This window comes from Centruroides vittatus, unplaced genomic scaffold (assembly GCF_030686945.1).
Source record: "Centruroides vittatus isolate TY-2023 unplaced genomic scaffold, ASM3068694v2 contig_936, whole genome shotgun sequence".
Classification (NCBI taxonomy): domain Eukaryota; kingdom Metazoa; phylum Arthropoda; class Arachnida; order Scorpiones; family Buthidae; genus Centruroides; species Centruroides vittatus.
In genome coordinates this window covers 91996-108300 of record NW_027122621.1, presented here as the reverse complement: position 1 = coordinate 108300, position 16305 = coordinate 91996, and the positions used below count along the sequence as shown (strand labels likewise).

The window sequence follows — 16305 nt, the reverse complement described above, 5'->3', positions numbered from 1 at the left end:
GATGAATATACTGTACTGCAATTATTGTATTTGAAAGTAAATTACTTTACTTAAAACTAACATAATGTTATGTATATGATCTAGTTTCATGATGCTACACTTGACACAGTAATTTCTAGTTACATGAAAAATTCGGTCTCTGTGTATTGTGTATACATACATTTTATTTTTTATTATTGTTTTTGTTTTTCGAAAACCATTTTGGATAATTGAGTTTCTGTTGTATTTTAAACAAACTGTTGCCTTATATTGAAGTATGGATGCCATCTATTTTCATCTATATACATGCTATATCATATTACAACAGTTTTAATTGTCATTGTAAGGTTTAACTAATAAAGCAAATTAGTAAGAAGTTTTAAATAATTAAATTTATCTTCATATTTTCTTGTTTATTTAAAATATAAAGAAACTGGCTTCTTAATCTATTTTCTCTTAAATAGAAAATTATGTAACTAAAAACTTTTTGTAATTCATTCTTTAATAGGTTGACCAAGGCGAATCAAAACTTTCATTTAATCTTGATGAAATTATAAAGCATCCACAGATTAATAAATTTCCACAGGGGAGTAAACTAATTGTAGAAGTTTCTGTTGTTGATGCAGCCACAGGAAATAAAGAAATTGCTCGTGATGATTATTGTGAATTTTCAAAATCACCTTATCTTATTTCATTTAAGAATTCTCTGAAAGATTTCAAACCAGGATTGATATCAGTTATTACGGCAAGTACATATTTTGTTTTTAAGCAATAACTAAAACATTATAGAATTAAATAATATATTTAATGTTTATAACTTAAAAAATGTTTATTTGGAAATTATTTGTAAGATTATGAATATTTTTTTAAAATTATAAAAAATATTATAGGCTGATATTACTTATGTGAATGGGAGGCCAGCAGCAAATGTTCCAACTTACATCAGTGTTATAGATTCTAATAATAATCTGATAGAAGTTGCTAAACCAAAGTACACAAGTGATGAAAATGGACATGCCTTATTCCATATTAACACTCCAATTGGACCTGACTTTTTTACTGTTACAGTAAGATTTAATTTATATATTTTTTATGGTAGCTTTGGTTTTTTAAATGAAATGAATTTTTCACGCTCAAATTGATTATAATCAGTTTGAATGTAATTCAATTGATTATCAATTGAAAGTTAAAAAAAACCAAATATAATGTAAAAGTTAGTATAGCAAGTTTTTTCATTTTTTATGATTTTTTAAAACTGCTCTTAATGCCACAGGGTAGAAAGAGGGCTATTTTTCAGGCTACTGTGGGTTTAATTAGTCCCACAATGCAGTTAGGTGGTGAGGGATGGGACTCAACATATCCAGGTCATTTCCTGAAATATGCTTGGTCTTTTTGATTGTTCAGATTTGATCCTGGTCCAGAGTGGCAGGCTGATGCCTTAACTGCCTTGGCCATTTGGCTGGCAATATTTTGTATATTAGAAATGTCAGTATTAAGTGTTTAATAAGTTTGCAATTAGTATTAATATCTTATTTATGGTATAAGGCTAGCATTGCACATTTTATTATTAATTATTTCTACATTAAAATCTAACTAAAGCCAATGATTTTAGTTGTTTTTATGTAAAAGAAATTTGTTGGAAATTATTTATCATTAACTAATATTATATATTTTACTATTTTTCAAAATTTGTATTATAAACTTTTTAAGGTGACAACAAATGATACAAGATATAATCCTGATCAGCAATTTTCAGCAAAACATGTTCTTGTTAAATCTGTTTCTAAAGGTTATATTGCAATTTCAAGAACTGAAGGAACCAGAAAAGTAAAGGTGAATAAATTTAGAAAACTTTAGCAATTAACATTAATTATGATTAATCCTAAAAACTACATTTCATTTTCTTTTTATATATATCACTAATTTCTATAAGTTAAGGAACAAATTGAAATTTGAAGATATATAAAACAAATGTAATTATTTTTGACATAATATATAGCACATGAATATATATGCAGCTGTTATGAAAATGCTTATCAAATCATAATATTAATAAAAGATTGAGAAATTATTTAGATGATTTGCAAAATAATAGTTCTTATTTCTACCAGATAAACTGTCTCCAAAAGTTTCTGAAAAGTAAATCAAAAATCCATTTATATACTGCATATATATACTGATAGACAACCTATATTAATGTATTATTAAAAAATTAAAACAACTAGACACTTCACAATGTACCCTGTTACAGTACTAGATTACAACAGTCTTTACCTTTCACTGTGATTAGAAGTAGTTTATTTCTTAACACATTGTTTTTTACACAACATATGGAATGACAACTGGAATAGGGTTTGTACACACTTTGGTCTATTCTTATTTTACTTTTCAGGATACATTCAAATGAGGGGAACTCTGATTGGTTTCTTGTAGCTGGTGAATTTGCTAAACTTTGCATAACTTTCATTGAAACCCCAGTAGTAACAACCTACAGTAGAACATCACAGTAGTAGCATGCAGTCCATGGAAGCTGTGGAAGCACTGCTTCCCTTGTATTTTCTAAAATATAAATACATGTTGTGCAATTATTTTTTATAAACAAGTTCTTATATCTTTATTTCATGTCAATGTATCTATTTTAGAATTAAAATAAATAAACTATTTATTTTTGTCATTTCCAGTATTTGTTTATAATTTTTATGGAAACACAGCTTCCCTATCATCAAATGCCACTGCATGCCACTGCATCACAGTAACATTTCATTAAGTAGATGATTTCTTAATTATATGAACAAGAGGTACAAGACTACCTGGGAGAAAATTGGAATGTTCACTTATGGAAATTGTTCACTTAAAAAAGATGTTCACTTGTATGAGGTTTAAATACCATAACAACTTATGGCACTTTCAAAGAAAATTTTTTGACTGTTCACTAAGAGGGGGTTTTACTATACTTATTTTTATTATCTTTTGCAAAAGTTTTTTGCAATATATAGTAGATGGTTGGTAGGTTATTGGCTTCTCAGAAGGATGGTGAATACATACTAGACATAAAATATTTAATTTTATAAATATTTTAATTACTATATTTGATGGTTTGTAAGACACACTTTCTCTTCTTAGATACTGAATGTGGCAATACAACACATGATGATGATCATCATCATGTCAGTAATGAATCTGAAAAAATAAACTTGTTTTGCCTTTTAACTGAAGATTATGAATCAACACTTGAGTTGATGCAATGAAATTTTATTGTGACTTAAAATACATTTTAAGCTCCTAAATATTCTTCAGTCAGACAGCATTCTACAATGCTATCTAACTGAGAAGGAGTGTTTAGGTACTTGAAATATGTTTTAAGTCACAATAAAATTTCAATAAAAAAGAATGAAAATATGTTTTCATTTTATTATTAGTAAACTATTGCCATGTTTAAAAAGCTGAAAGCATTTGAGAAGTTCAGGTACAAACATTACTGTAAGACTGCATTAATACAGATGCAAGAAGTTGAAAAGCAGGCAAAAGAGAACTTTTGGAATCAGAATTCACAATTGCAATGCCATTTATGCATGAGTTTCTCTTGTCCTTGAATGTTTAACAGGTTGAACTTTCTCACATATTTTTCTTTCCTTTCTTGAGTTGGTGCATTCACAATAGTTTAGCAACCTTGCTTCCATGTAACATCAACAAAATGGTGATGATAGAACACATTGGTGATCTGTCAAATGTGAAGAAAATGCTTCAAGAAACTGCAGAACTTCCAGGGAGGCCATAAATAAAAGAAAGAAAATGTTAATAGTGTAGTTTTTTTTTGTTATATTTTTCTTTAATTTTATTTTGTTGTAAAATTTATTGGACTTTTCCTTCCTACATTTTCATGAAAGTAACTAGAAAGAAAACAAGGAAAGTACTTCTGTAGGTGTGATCTTGGTTCATTTGATTTTCCCTCTCCTCCTGCTTTTCTGCTTCCTCTTGCATTTCTTGTATCTGCATAAATGCAGCCTAATAATTTTAATTTTGTTTTAAATTGAAGTAAGGAACTTAGCTATGATTAAAGAGGAAGTGGCATTTAAATCATGAAATTAGAATTTAGTAAAAAGCAACAGATTTTATTTTGCTTACAAACTTTTTGTTTGTAAGCAAAATAAATTTTGTTTACTATTTGCATTAACCATCAATGCAAATAGTAACATATCCAGAGCATAGATTTAAGTAAAATCTAAGAAATATGCCATTTTTTTCTTAATGGACATATTATGTTTTGCATCTGAGCTTTTCATTTGGAAACCATGGAAATAAATAAAAATTACAGTATGAATTAAGAAGTAAATTGAAATTAGAAAAAATTTATAAGAATTGAACTTCAGTGGCACTTTTAATATTTTAAAGAAAATATGATACTGAAATATTTTTTTCTTAAAATTGTCTTACTTTTTTCAACTAATTGTCTTAATTTTCCATTCTTTGTTGATGAGAATCCTGCAATATACTTAAGGGATTTAGGGCCTAACAAATATTTCATATTTGTGAGACACTTGTTTTAATAACTCAGAACAATCATTTGTGTTTTAACAATCATTTCTATCTTCAAAGAGGGGTGTGCCTATGGGTTTGCTATTATCTGCCATCCTGACAGATCATGTGAAAATTGCCATTTAAGGTTTCTGAAACCCCTTACTGTATGACATTTAATTTTGTATCTGATCTATGTAGGTGAAAGCTGATCACCTGGGATGATTCACATAGTGAGTTGTTGGAGTTTGTGCAGCTGTTTGTTGACTGTTTGTCTGTAGATTTCACTGTAGATCAGGAGATTTCACTGTAGAAGGTCTAAAAGAGAATTACTCCATATTGGTTCTCAACATGGAGTTCTGCATTGTGTACCCTTTTAGAACTTCTCTTATATAGGAATATCAGTGGATTTAGTTTGGTTGTTTATTCCCTTAACTATCCCAATGACCTCATTTCAGCCAAAAGGGTACACAATGCAGCCATCACATTTTTGGTACACAAAGCATTTTTATACTATTCCACACAAAGCTTATTGATAGAGGATACACTCATTTGCTCTGTGATTCAGAAAGTAGTTTATACTATGGCCAAGTTTAAACATGTTAACTTAAAGTTTTAAGGGCTTTATTCCTTATTTTTTCTAAGATTGACAAAAAAAAAAAAAAAAAGGTTTTTACACTTTTTTTTTGAACCAATTTCATTGCAACTTGCTAGGCTTTTTAACAAACATAAGTGTATATTATCTATTATGCCCTTACCATCATTATGCAGGCTTTTATGTAATGACAAAGATCAGCTCTTTGTACATGAGAGGTTGGGTGTATACAAGATTCCTTCAAAGATGAATGCAACATTATCAACTTTTTATATATAGGGACTACTGTGAGAACGCTTGCCGATACATTGGCAGAACATTAGGATTACATTTCACATAGAAGAAATTGTTAAAAGTGTTTTAGATTACGACTATGAACCCTTATGGTCAGAGATATCTTTAATACATCAACAAGTGAACTGCAGTATGTTGTTTATTTGGAAAACTCTATATTTTGTCAAATGATAAATACAGTAAACTCTAGAGCTACCTGGTTTTTGTGTTTCACTCTTAAAGGAAGTGATGGCTGAACAAATAATAACCCAACTATAGCACATTCTTAATGTTGTAATTTCATTTTTATTCATACAATTGATTCTTTTATTTTTAAATTTTTAAAATATCTACTTTATTTAAAAAATTGTTTGATGTTTAGTTTTCCTAAACATCAAACAATTTTTACTGTGTTCTAACTAAACTTTAGTTTGCCTGAATGAAGATGATGATATATCATTGAAAATACTAATATTTTTGTTGTTAATAAATATTTTAAACCAAAAAGACAGTTTGTGTAATTCTGCATATGGAGTTCTGGAAATTCTTCCAAATTGAATTTGTTCTTTTTCATTCTAAAATTAGTGTGTAATAATTGTTTATATATGAAATATTTTATAATAATTATTTAAAATATTTTAGGTTGGTGACAAATTCTCAGCAACTATATTTACTGTTCCTCCAGAAAAATTTGAAAACTTATTCTTTTTGGTAAGAAAATCTATAATAATATATTTTAATATATTGAAACATTATTTTGAAAATTTTAATTTAATATTGAATTTCGAAAACAAAATTAAAGATTTTCTCTTACAGTTTTCTTAGCAATAATAACACAATTAAACATTAGTAATGATTTTTTTTTTGTTTTAATGTTTATCAAAACATTAATACTGGTAAATTTTTCATACTGTAATCTTATGTGTATAACCTGTAGGTCAGCTGTATTTGAAAAATGATTTGAAAGGGGTGTTGTTTATGATACATACATACAAGAAATATTGGTTGTACACGAAGTGTTTAGTCGGCAGAAAAGAGGGTAAGGGAAAAGGAGGAAGAAGTAGGGAGAGGAAATAGAAGTAGAGAAAAGTAGGATCCCTCTGAATGGTGTACATAAGGCTACAATACCCTCTATGTTTGACAGTGGCATAGCATGGTGGCACCCCTCTGCACTGGGTGCCACTCGCAGAGGGGCACCCAAATGGTCTCCAAGACAAACTATATGTGTTTCTGGAGGGGAGGGGGTGCCAATAAAGTGTCGTGCCCCGGATGCCAGTTATGTTTGCTATGCCACTGATTAGATCGTTTAGACGTCTGATAAGTTGACTCCCTTTGAAAAATGAGTTCACACCACACAGCTTACTGTACAGTGTGAACTCATTTTTTTCAGGAGGGGAGTCGACTTATCAGACGTCTAAAAAGTGTGAAACAGGAAAAGTATGCTGATTTATCTAATGGTGATGAGTTAAACAATGTCGAGTAAACCGAGTTTTTAAACATTAATAACATTAATGCCTATGTAAGTTGTCTGGGACCACAGAAACTGACTATTTAACCTATGGTATCGAGTTATCCAGGTGACGACTTATGTGGACTCGACTGTATTATATCATTAAATCTGAAGTTATAATATCTAAGGGTAACGGAAGGGTTTCTATGCAAGCGTAGAGAATTTCTATACAAATTAATTCTTTTGATGTTGCCAGATATAATAGACTCACTTTAAAGTGACATTTAGGAGACCTGACAAAATGGATGTTATATTGAATTTTCTGAATATTTTATTATTTTGCTGGAATGATTCATAAGAAAAATACTTTAAGTTAAAAACCTAGCTTTTAAAATTACATTATTTAAAATAATTTAAAAATTTATGACAGTTGAATTAGAAAAACAAAAAATTAAGCAATCAATTAAATGAAGGTTACTAGGTCCAATAAATGTAAGTTTGATTAAAAAATTGTTTTTAAATATTAAAGCATATTTTCATCTAAGAGAACAGTTTGATTTTACTTCCATGTTTATTGATTCAATGTTTGAAATGGTGCTTCTAACCATTTACATTGATGATGAGCAACCTTTTCTGGATGCATGCCACAGGTGAGCTCTCTAGGCTTGCAATGGATGACATAGAGTTTTTCTTATTGGCTTTAATCTTGTTGAGTACTAATATATTTCATAACAGTTATGAAATATGTTAGTACTCAGTAAGTATATGTTATTTTATTAGATTCTAAAATAATATATGCCAATGACTTACAAACTAATAATATATACAGTGGAACCTCACTTAACAAGCATAATTTGTTCCAGAGTCTTATTCGTAATGCGAAACACTCGTTAAACGAAACAATTTTTTTCATAGAAATTAATGTAAAATACAATAATGTATTCCATGCTGAAAAAATGCTCAAATGCTTTATGTATAATGTTTATTAAAAAAAAATTGTACAATATACACTGTTAAGGAGCATGAATCATCATCATCATCATTTCTTCTAGCGTGGAATGAACCATCCTGGAATGAGATTTCGATTTGCAGAAACAAAAAAAAATTACAGCTAATATGTTTGATAAACACTCCAAACGATATGCCAAATTCTTGGGTTATGTAAATGCTATAATTAAATATTAGAAATTAATTAATTTGACTAGAGGTAGGCAGTTGTGTTTCCATCTCGTATTAAATTTAATAATTATAAATGGTTAATTTTTAATTCAGACATTTCTAAAATTTAATTTGGAATCAGTCATTAAATTTAATGACCCAAGAATTTGGCATATTGTTTGACATGTTTATTATATAAGGGCTATGGTTGTTGATGTTTATAAGTAATACGTGTGAACACAAGTTTGGAAAAATATGTGATCACAAGTAACACTAAGATGCTAGCAGAAGGAATGCTAAATACAGACTGATGGAGCATGCCGCATGCGCACAATTCGGGACTTCCCTCTACTCATCACTCATTATGCAAAATATCACTCGTTAAGCGAGGCAAATTTTTATAATTTGTTTTGCTCGTTATGCAAAATATTCATTGTGTGAGGTGCTCATTAAGCGAGGTTCCACTGTAGTTTACTTTCATCTTTTTGCTGGTCAAGTTTCATTGTCCTTTGTCATAAATATCAGCTTATTTAGAGTTGCATAATGGCACAAGGAAGAAGACAGGAAAATAAAATTATAATGTCAAAGCTCTTGGGTCACACATTAGGATCTTGTGGGCCATAGATTGCTCATCACTGATTTACATGGTAATTGTATTGATAGTAAAATAGCATTAGACTTCATCAAACCCTAGTGATTCAAATACAAACAATGTACCTGAATAGTGTTAAACTGAAATTGCACAATACAAGTAAAATGTAAATTGACGGTTAGTATAGTTACTTTGAGTTATATAATTTGTAAAGTATTATATTTTAACATAATTTTAACAAATATTAATGATTAACAATTTGAATGATTGTATTGACATAATTAAAATGTATTAAAATTTTATTATACTAACTGAAATTGTATTTCAGGTAATGGCACAAGGTAAAATTGTACACATAAGTACAATTCCAAAAGGACAGTTACTACAGAGACAATTGGAATTTCCTGTTACTGCAGATATGTCTCCTGTTTTGAGAGTTGTTGTATTTTCTTTACATGAAAATGAACTAGTAATTGATTCCCTTCGAGTTTTAGTAGAAAACCAATGCTCTCGTTTTTCTGAAGTAAGAATATAAATTTTTAAACATTTGGTATTCAAAATTCAGTTGATTAATGAATATAATACAAATAATTATAAGAATTAGGTTACTGCTTTACAATAAATATTATTTACTTGTAAAGTTTTATTTAGGACTGATTGTAAAATATGACAAATATTTTAATTAAGAATTCTTAAAAGTATTTCTTTTAGTACTTTCTTAAAGATATATTTATGGAATTATGCTTATAAAGTATTTACCATATTAAAAAATTATTATTAAAAAAATTAAAAGTAAAAACAAATAAGCAAAATTTTATTGTTTTTAATTAGTTAATTATTTAAAATTATAATTTATAGAGCATAATTTGCTTTGTTTAATAATTTTGATAAACCTATAAAAGTTACTAGGTAATTTGATTTAATTGTACAGTAACCAATTTTTGAATTAGGGTCAGTAGTGAAATGAAATTTGTAATAGTAATTTTAATTTTATTTTTATTTACATTTGAAAATATCTGATAATGATTAGCATATATACCAAACAGAACCAAATTCCAATTTAATAGAATAACAATAGTTTATTTCATATAATTTTGATGGTTACATGTATATGATAGTACAGTAGAGCGTCGATAAGTGGAACCAATTGGGGACTGGGGTCCTTCCAGTTAATGATTTGTTCCAGTTTCCGACTTCGTACGAAAAAATACATTAACCTGTCCGATGTTCAAATTTTTCTCCTGCGTTGCGTTAATTTTTCCCGTTGCGTTCGCTTCGTGTTGAATTTTCGTCGATTTTAAGCCTAACGAAAATTTTTATAATAATCATCGAGGCTATCGTATCGTTAAAAATTATTTCTGCATTTTGTACAAACAAAATAAATATATTAAAGAATATAAAAAACATGAAAATTATACTTTAGAAGTAAATTTAGTATCAAAAACATTCGATTCAGCACGACACAGTCCGACTGAAAATCGTTCCACTTTCCGGCCATTCCACTTACCGACGTTCCACTTATCGACGCTCTACTGTATATGCCTTGAAGAAAAAATAGGTAAAAATGAAAATAGATTATGACATTGTAATGTAGAAGTAAAGTTTATTAAACTTCACAACTGTATTAGAATGAATGGCAGCTATGTATTTATTCAAAACTACCCTTTGAATGAATACACAGCATGAATGAAACAAAGAGAAAAGAGACTGTTATCTACAAACCGTCTAATTGAAGTGTGCAGGAATTTCAATCTTACTTTGCTAGTGATTAGGATATTTCTTTTTGAAAATATTTGTCAGTGATTATTGAATATTTCCTTTCATAAATTGGGAAAAGGAGTAAAGTTTGTTATAATGAATTTTTGCATACTGAATACTTGTAAATTGAGGTCTTGTTGCACATAACAATAATTTTAAAATGTACTTTTTTTAATAATATATTAAAATGCATTGGTCTTTTATTGGAGGTTTCTTTGATAGAATCCTATTTTATGTTTAAATATTTCTATCTTCCTTAATTATCACTCTAATCCCAAAATTATAATAAGGTAAAAGTGAATTAATAATAAATAAAATAAATATAAATTCATAATGAAGAAAATCAATTTCATGGAGGCCATAACTATTTATTGATTGTGGATTACTTTTCCAAATATCCAGAGATGGCAAAGCTGAATGACAAAACTGCACAATCTATTATCAAGACATGAAACAAATTTTACACAGTTCAGAATTTCAGAAGTGAAGATTGCAATATTGCCTTTGTATAATTTTTTATTTCTTTCAGTTGATTGACTATCTCTTGTGTCTGGGAATTGTTTATAAAATACTGTAATGAACAAATGTCTTAAACATTGACCTAAACAGTATAATTGTATTTTATTATGTTATGCACACACAATAACTGATTATAATATACATATGTATGTGATATAGGTTTATGCATTTCATTGGAAATTGTACCCCATTATTTTTAATGTTTGAGTTACTGTTTCATCTTATAAAAAGAATCACAAAATAGAACTCTATTGTAAGTTGAGGATTACCCATATAATCAAAATATTCAAAAACTTATTTTATCAGATTTAAAAATTTACTTATATAGTACAATTCAAGAAAAAGAGATACTGTATATATATTTTATCTATTAATTTATTTCAGGTTGAAATCAAGACAGATTTTCGTACTACTGAACCAGGTCACAATGGAAAGTTTATATTAGAAGGAGAACCCGACACTAAAGTTGGAATACTTGCTGTAGACAATGCTGTTTATGCCTTGAGAAATAAAGACAAGTTAACAAAGGAAAAGGTAATTTTTGTATCAGTACTGAAATATTTCAATTTTATTATAATACAATCTCTGTACACACCAGTAAAATAAGTATATAAATTCTTCAAACCTGTTAACCAGAGTCAATCTATTTTTTGTATGATAATATAACCAAATATTCGGTCTTTCACTGACATATTTTGTATGTCGACAAAACCTGAAGAAGAGCCCAGAATGGGCTGTGAAAACGTTTGCAATTCTAAAAATAGATCGACTCCAGTTAACAGGTTTGAAGAATTTATATATTTATTATAATAATTATTAAATAAAAATTTATTATGTTAAATTTATGAAGTTTTCAATATTATAAAGTCTATTATTTGAAAAAATATGTATCAAATTGTTATGGGATTATTTAAATTAATCCTGCAGTAAGTATTGTAATTTCATGCAGATAATGCATGATGAGGTGTAAACTGCACTGGTTTATATCCTACAGAAAATTCTTAGAATGGAAATAAAATCTTTGCATAACCTGCATCACTCTATATGTTATGTCTCCAGAGCAGCTATTGAAGAAAAAAAAAAATGACACTTACTGGTATGCAGTTTAGAAAGTAAGTAGTAAATACTATATCAAACATTAAAACATTGATTTTTCTGTTTCACTCCACTAAAAATTATTATATATATGTTACTGTGAATGACCGATATCTGGTGAATGTCAACATTTTCCGGTGAATGTCAGCATTTTCCGGTGAATGTCAGCATTCACACAGTCGTTTCATGTATGTATGAAATATTTGCTAAATATCATTATTTCTCACTTACACTGGCAAATGTCAACATTCAGTATGCACTGATGGTGAATGTTGAATAAAAATATTTTTATTACATTAAGACAAAAATGCAACTTTTTAATGTGTCAAAATAGGAGAAAGCTTAAGTAACAGTACATGTAAATAAACCGTTGAACTTAAAATGAACATTACATTCTAAATCATTAAAGAAAATAATACAATAATTAACTTACACACAAATTATGTGATTAACATTATACAATCTTATTTATTGCAACAACTTAAACTGTTTTGGCACTTTGAATTGCACTAGAGTCCCTTGCTTTTACAACTGCATTTATTCGTGGAACACTTCTTTTTGCAATGATAGCATGTATAGCCTTGCCCTCCACTTTTCAAATTAGCTGCAGCTGCTTCTCTCAGTGATATTTCTTGAGAAGAAATCTCATCTATGGAAAGTAACTTTTCTTTACAAATTATGAACTGATTACGGGTATAAAGCTGACAAACTGATCCCCGCTTCACAGGATCAAAAGAACAAAAATGCCATCCAGTGACAAAGTGAGCGGTTTCCACTAAACCATTGCCAGGAAAAGAGGTACAATCTTCTCCTACCTCCGGCTACCCACAAAGGACTTGGTGACAGACTGTCGTCTCTCTGTCGACATCAGCGTCTCGCATGTCATTGCAACCTCCACCAAAGCTTATCTGTGCTTGTCAACATACACCAGCGATTGTTTGAATGTGTGATAATATAACCAAATATTTGCTGTTGACATATTTTGTATGTGTTGACATTCACCGGAGAATATCGACATTCTCTAATTTCGGTCTTTCACAGTAACATATACATACACACACTGTATATACATATACAATCAAACTTGAATATTTTATAATAATTAAATCATTAAATGCTGGATTATTTAAGCTTTATTTTGGCTAACTATGAACAATTAATATAAAATAATTTGTTCTAATGATAGATTGTTAAACCACTGTTTTTACTAATATTAATAATTATAATAATTTTTGAATTAAATTTAGTAATTTATTAATATCCTAAAATCTCAGATAATTTATGCAAATTTTAATTTTTATATATGAAGTTGGGTATATAATGTGTATTATAATATGCTGTATATAATTTAATATTTTAGTCCAAATAATTGAAACTTAATTTTATATATGCAAAAAGTATTTAGTATGCTATGAGTTTTGTTTTATTAATCTAGAAATATTTATTAAAAATATATGAATTATTTATGTTTTACATTGATACTAATAGAGATACTTCATAACATTACTAAAATTAAAATTTATGTAAATAGTTATGATTATAAGTTATATATAGAATTTGTTGTTAAAATTAGCTTTATTATTTATTAAAATTTACAATTCTAATAAAGGTGAAAATATTTCGTAAAATATTTTGTTTGTTTACGGTTGTAGTTTGTAACTACATAATGATATTTTATCTTTATAAAAGATTTTTTCAATCTTTTATTTTAAATTATTATTTTTTAAATTTAATTTTTGTTTTAAAACTTTTTATTATAGTTATTTAAAACTTTGGCAAGTCGGGATCTTGGTTGTGGACCAGGTGGAGGAAGAAATTCTGAAGTCATACTTTCCAATGCTGGATTAGTTATTTTTGGAAATTTTGTTACAGAAAATAAAGATAGAACTGGTATATATTATTGATTAGTTAATTCTTTAACTAGAATATAATAAAAATATATTATTTTCTAATGATGTTAATTAAAAACAATTAAAAATTTATATTGTAGTGTTTGGTGATTTAGTAGAATATAATCACAAAATATTATAGTAGGTTAATAACTTATGTAAAGATAGGTTGTTTTAATTAAAATGTTTATATTTAGAACTGTTTTTAGCTATTGTACATACAAAGGTTAGATTAGATAAAAATAAGACTTTGTATTGGGTTGTTCGGAAAGTTCGTAGTGATTTTTAAGAGAAATAAAAGAAATTGTTTTAAAACTAAAACTATACTTTTATTCCATTATGTATGGACCATTGTTTTTAATAACGTGTTGCCATCTATAGGGCAGCTTCATGATACCCTCTTTGTAGAACTTTCCAGTTTTTCCTGCAAATAACTGATCCACGTGGTTTTTGCAAGCTTCCAAAGTATCAAAGTTTTTATCATGAAGGGAATTTTGTAGAGAACGGAACAAATGGTAGTCCGATGGGGCAAGGTCGGATGAGTAAGGGGGGTGGGGTAAAACATCCCAGCCTGGTTCCAATAATTTTTGGCGTGTTTGTAAAGATGTGTGAGGCTGGCATTATCTTGGTGAAACACAATGCCTTTTCTATTGGCCAGTTTCGGACGTTTTTCTTTAATTGCCATGTTCAGCTTTATCCAATTGGGAACAATACTTATCAGAATCAATTGTTTGATTCTGTGGAAGCAGCTCGTAGTACAGGATTCCTTTCCAATCCCACCAGACAGTGAGCATGACCTTCTTTGGATGAAGACCGGCCTTTGGAGTTTTTAATGGTGATTCATTTTTTTTACCCCATGATCGTTTTTGGCTGATGTTGTTATAAATGATCCACTTTTCATCACCTGTCACTAAACGCTTCAGAAAAGGGTCATTTTCATTTCGTCTTTCAAGAGAATCACAAATGGAGATGCGATCCAGTAAGTTTTTTTCCGTTAAGTCGTGAGGTATCCAAATGTCATAACGATTCACGTATCCGAGCTTCTTTAGATGTTGAAATACAGTGCTGTTTGATGACTTCACTATGTCTGCAATCTCTTGAGTTGTGTAATGAGGGTTTTCATCCAATAATGCTTTGATCTGGTCCTCTTCAATAACAGGAGGTCTTCAAGGCTGAAATTACTCGTTTTAAATTTTGCAAACCACTTTCGAACAGTTGATTCTGATACAGCACTCCCACCATAAACATCACATATCTTTTTTGCTGTTTGTACAGCATTTTTGCCTTTACGAAAAAAGAAAAGAAACAAGTGTCGATAATGCACGTTGTTCGCATCCATTTTTTGCAATGAGACAAATTAAACGCTATTTGAATAATCTTAACGGTTTTTTTGTAACGGACACGTCTCAAGGTCATTTGTCGTAATATTCATTGGTTTGTACAATTCTAATCATTTTTGCGTCAATCGGTGTCTCAACTGTCGGCTATCAAAAATCGCTACAAACTTTCCGAACAACCCAATAGATACTGTATGTTTCTAGAATTTGCAGAGAAGAATTTTGTAGTAAAACTTAATTTTTAAAGTTACTATCAGAGAAAAATATAGTTCATAAAGAAAGTGCATTTCTGATTACATAACTGCTTTCGCTCATCTTTACCTTACAACTTTTAACTATATATGACCTGAAATCAATTATTATTATCATATTTTTTGATAAGGCAGATCTGAAAGACAGTATAATGCCATTCCTAATATACTGTTTTCTACTTATGAATTTGCTATTATGTAATTTTAATCTCTTTACTCTGTTAAGAACACTCTATAAGTGAACATTCATAAAAACATTATTGTATAAGTTAATAGCTACACATTTCATTTAACTTCTTTATATTTATCATTTACTTCATGTATTTATGATGTTTAGAAATAGAACTATATCTAAAGAGAACTATATTGCTTATTTATATTGGTTAACATTTTCCTGGTCTCCACTGCATTGCATTTTTCATTGACAATGATTTGACTCTTGTTTTTGAAATTATGTTCTGTACATTTTGCAAGTATGTTTCCCAGATTTCATTAAAATTGGATTTTTAGATATAGCTGCAGACATTTATGTACACAGGCAATTTAATGATGTTCATTGTGCATTGTTTACTTATCAAGCTCATTTTATCTATAAATATCACAGATATAAAGTATTTTAGTACAAGAATTTGATCAGCTAGTTACAGATAGAATAATAAAGATATTGGTGTTTTCCTTCATCATGGTAAAACAAACAACAATAGTCACTTATTTGTTGATATGCAGTTCTCTGTGACTTTGTATTGTGCAATGAAGATTTCTACACTGTGAAATAAATCTTTTTATAGTGTTCATCTAGTATAGTTTCATTCATTACCGTTTTCTGAACAGTAATTGGATGAATAAAATAGAATTTTAACATTCTGTTGGATAGCCTGTTGATTACAATTTATC

At 28.7% G+C, this 16305-nt stretch overlaps 1 protein-coding gene across 1 annotated transcript in view; it reads left to right on the top strand.

Moving 5' to 3' along the window:
- The window catches only part of LOC136984876 (complement C3-like), a gene marked incomplete at its 3' end in the record, with an annotated part of 129500 nt that overhangs the window by 30063 nt on the left and 83132 nt on the right, over nucleotides 1-16305 (top strand). The window contains 7 exon segments of the mRNA XM_067282017.1: nucleotides 488-739; nucleotides 870-1046; nucleotides 1690-1812; nucleotides 6005-6073; nucleotides 8891-9085; nucleotides 11224-11373; nucleotides 13695-13824. Of these exon segments, the coding sequence (XP_067138118.1) occupies nucleotides 488-739; nucleotides 870-1046; nucleotides 1690-1812; nucleotides 6005-6073; nucleotides 8891-9085; nucleotides 11224-11373; nucleotides 13695-13824 (1096 nt within the window).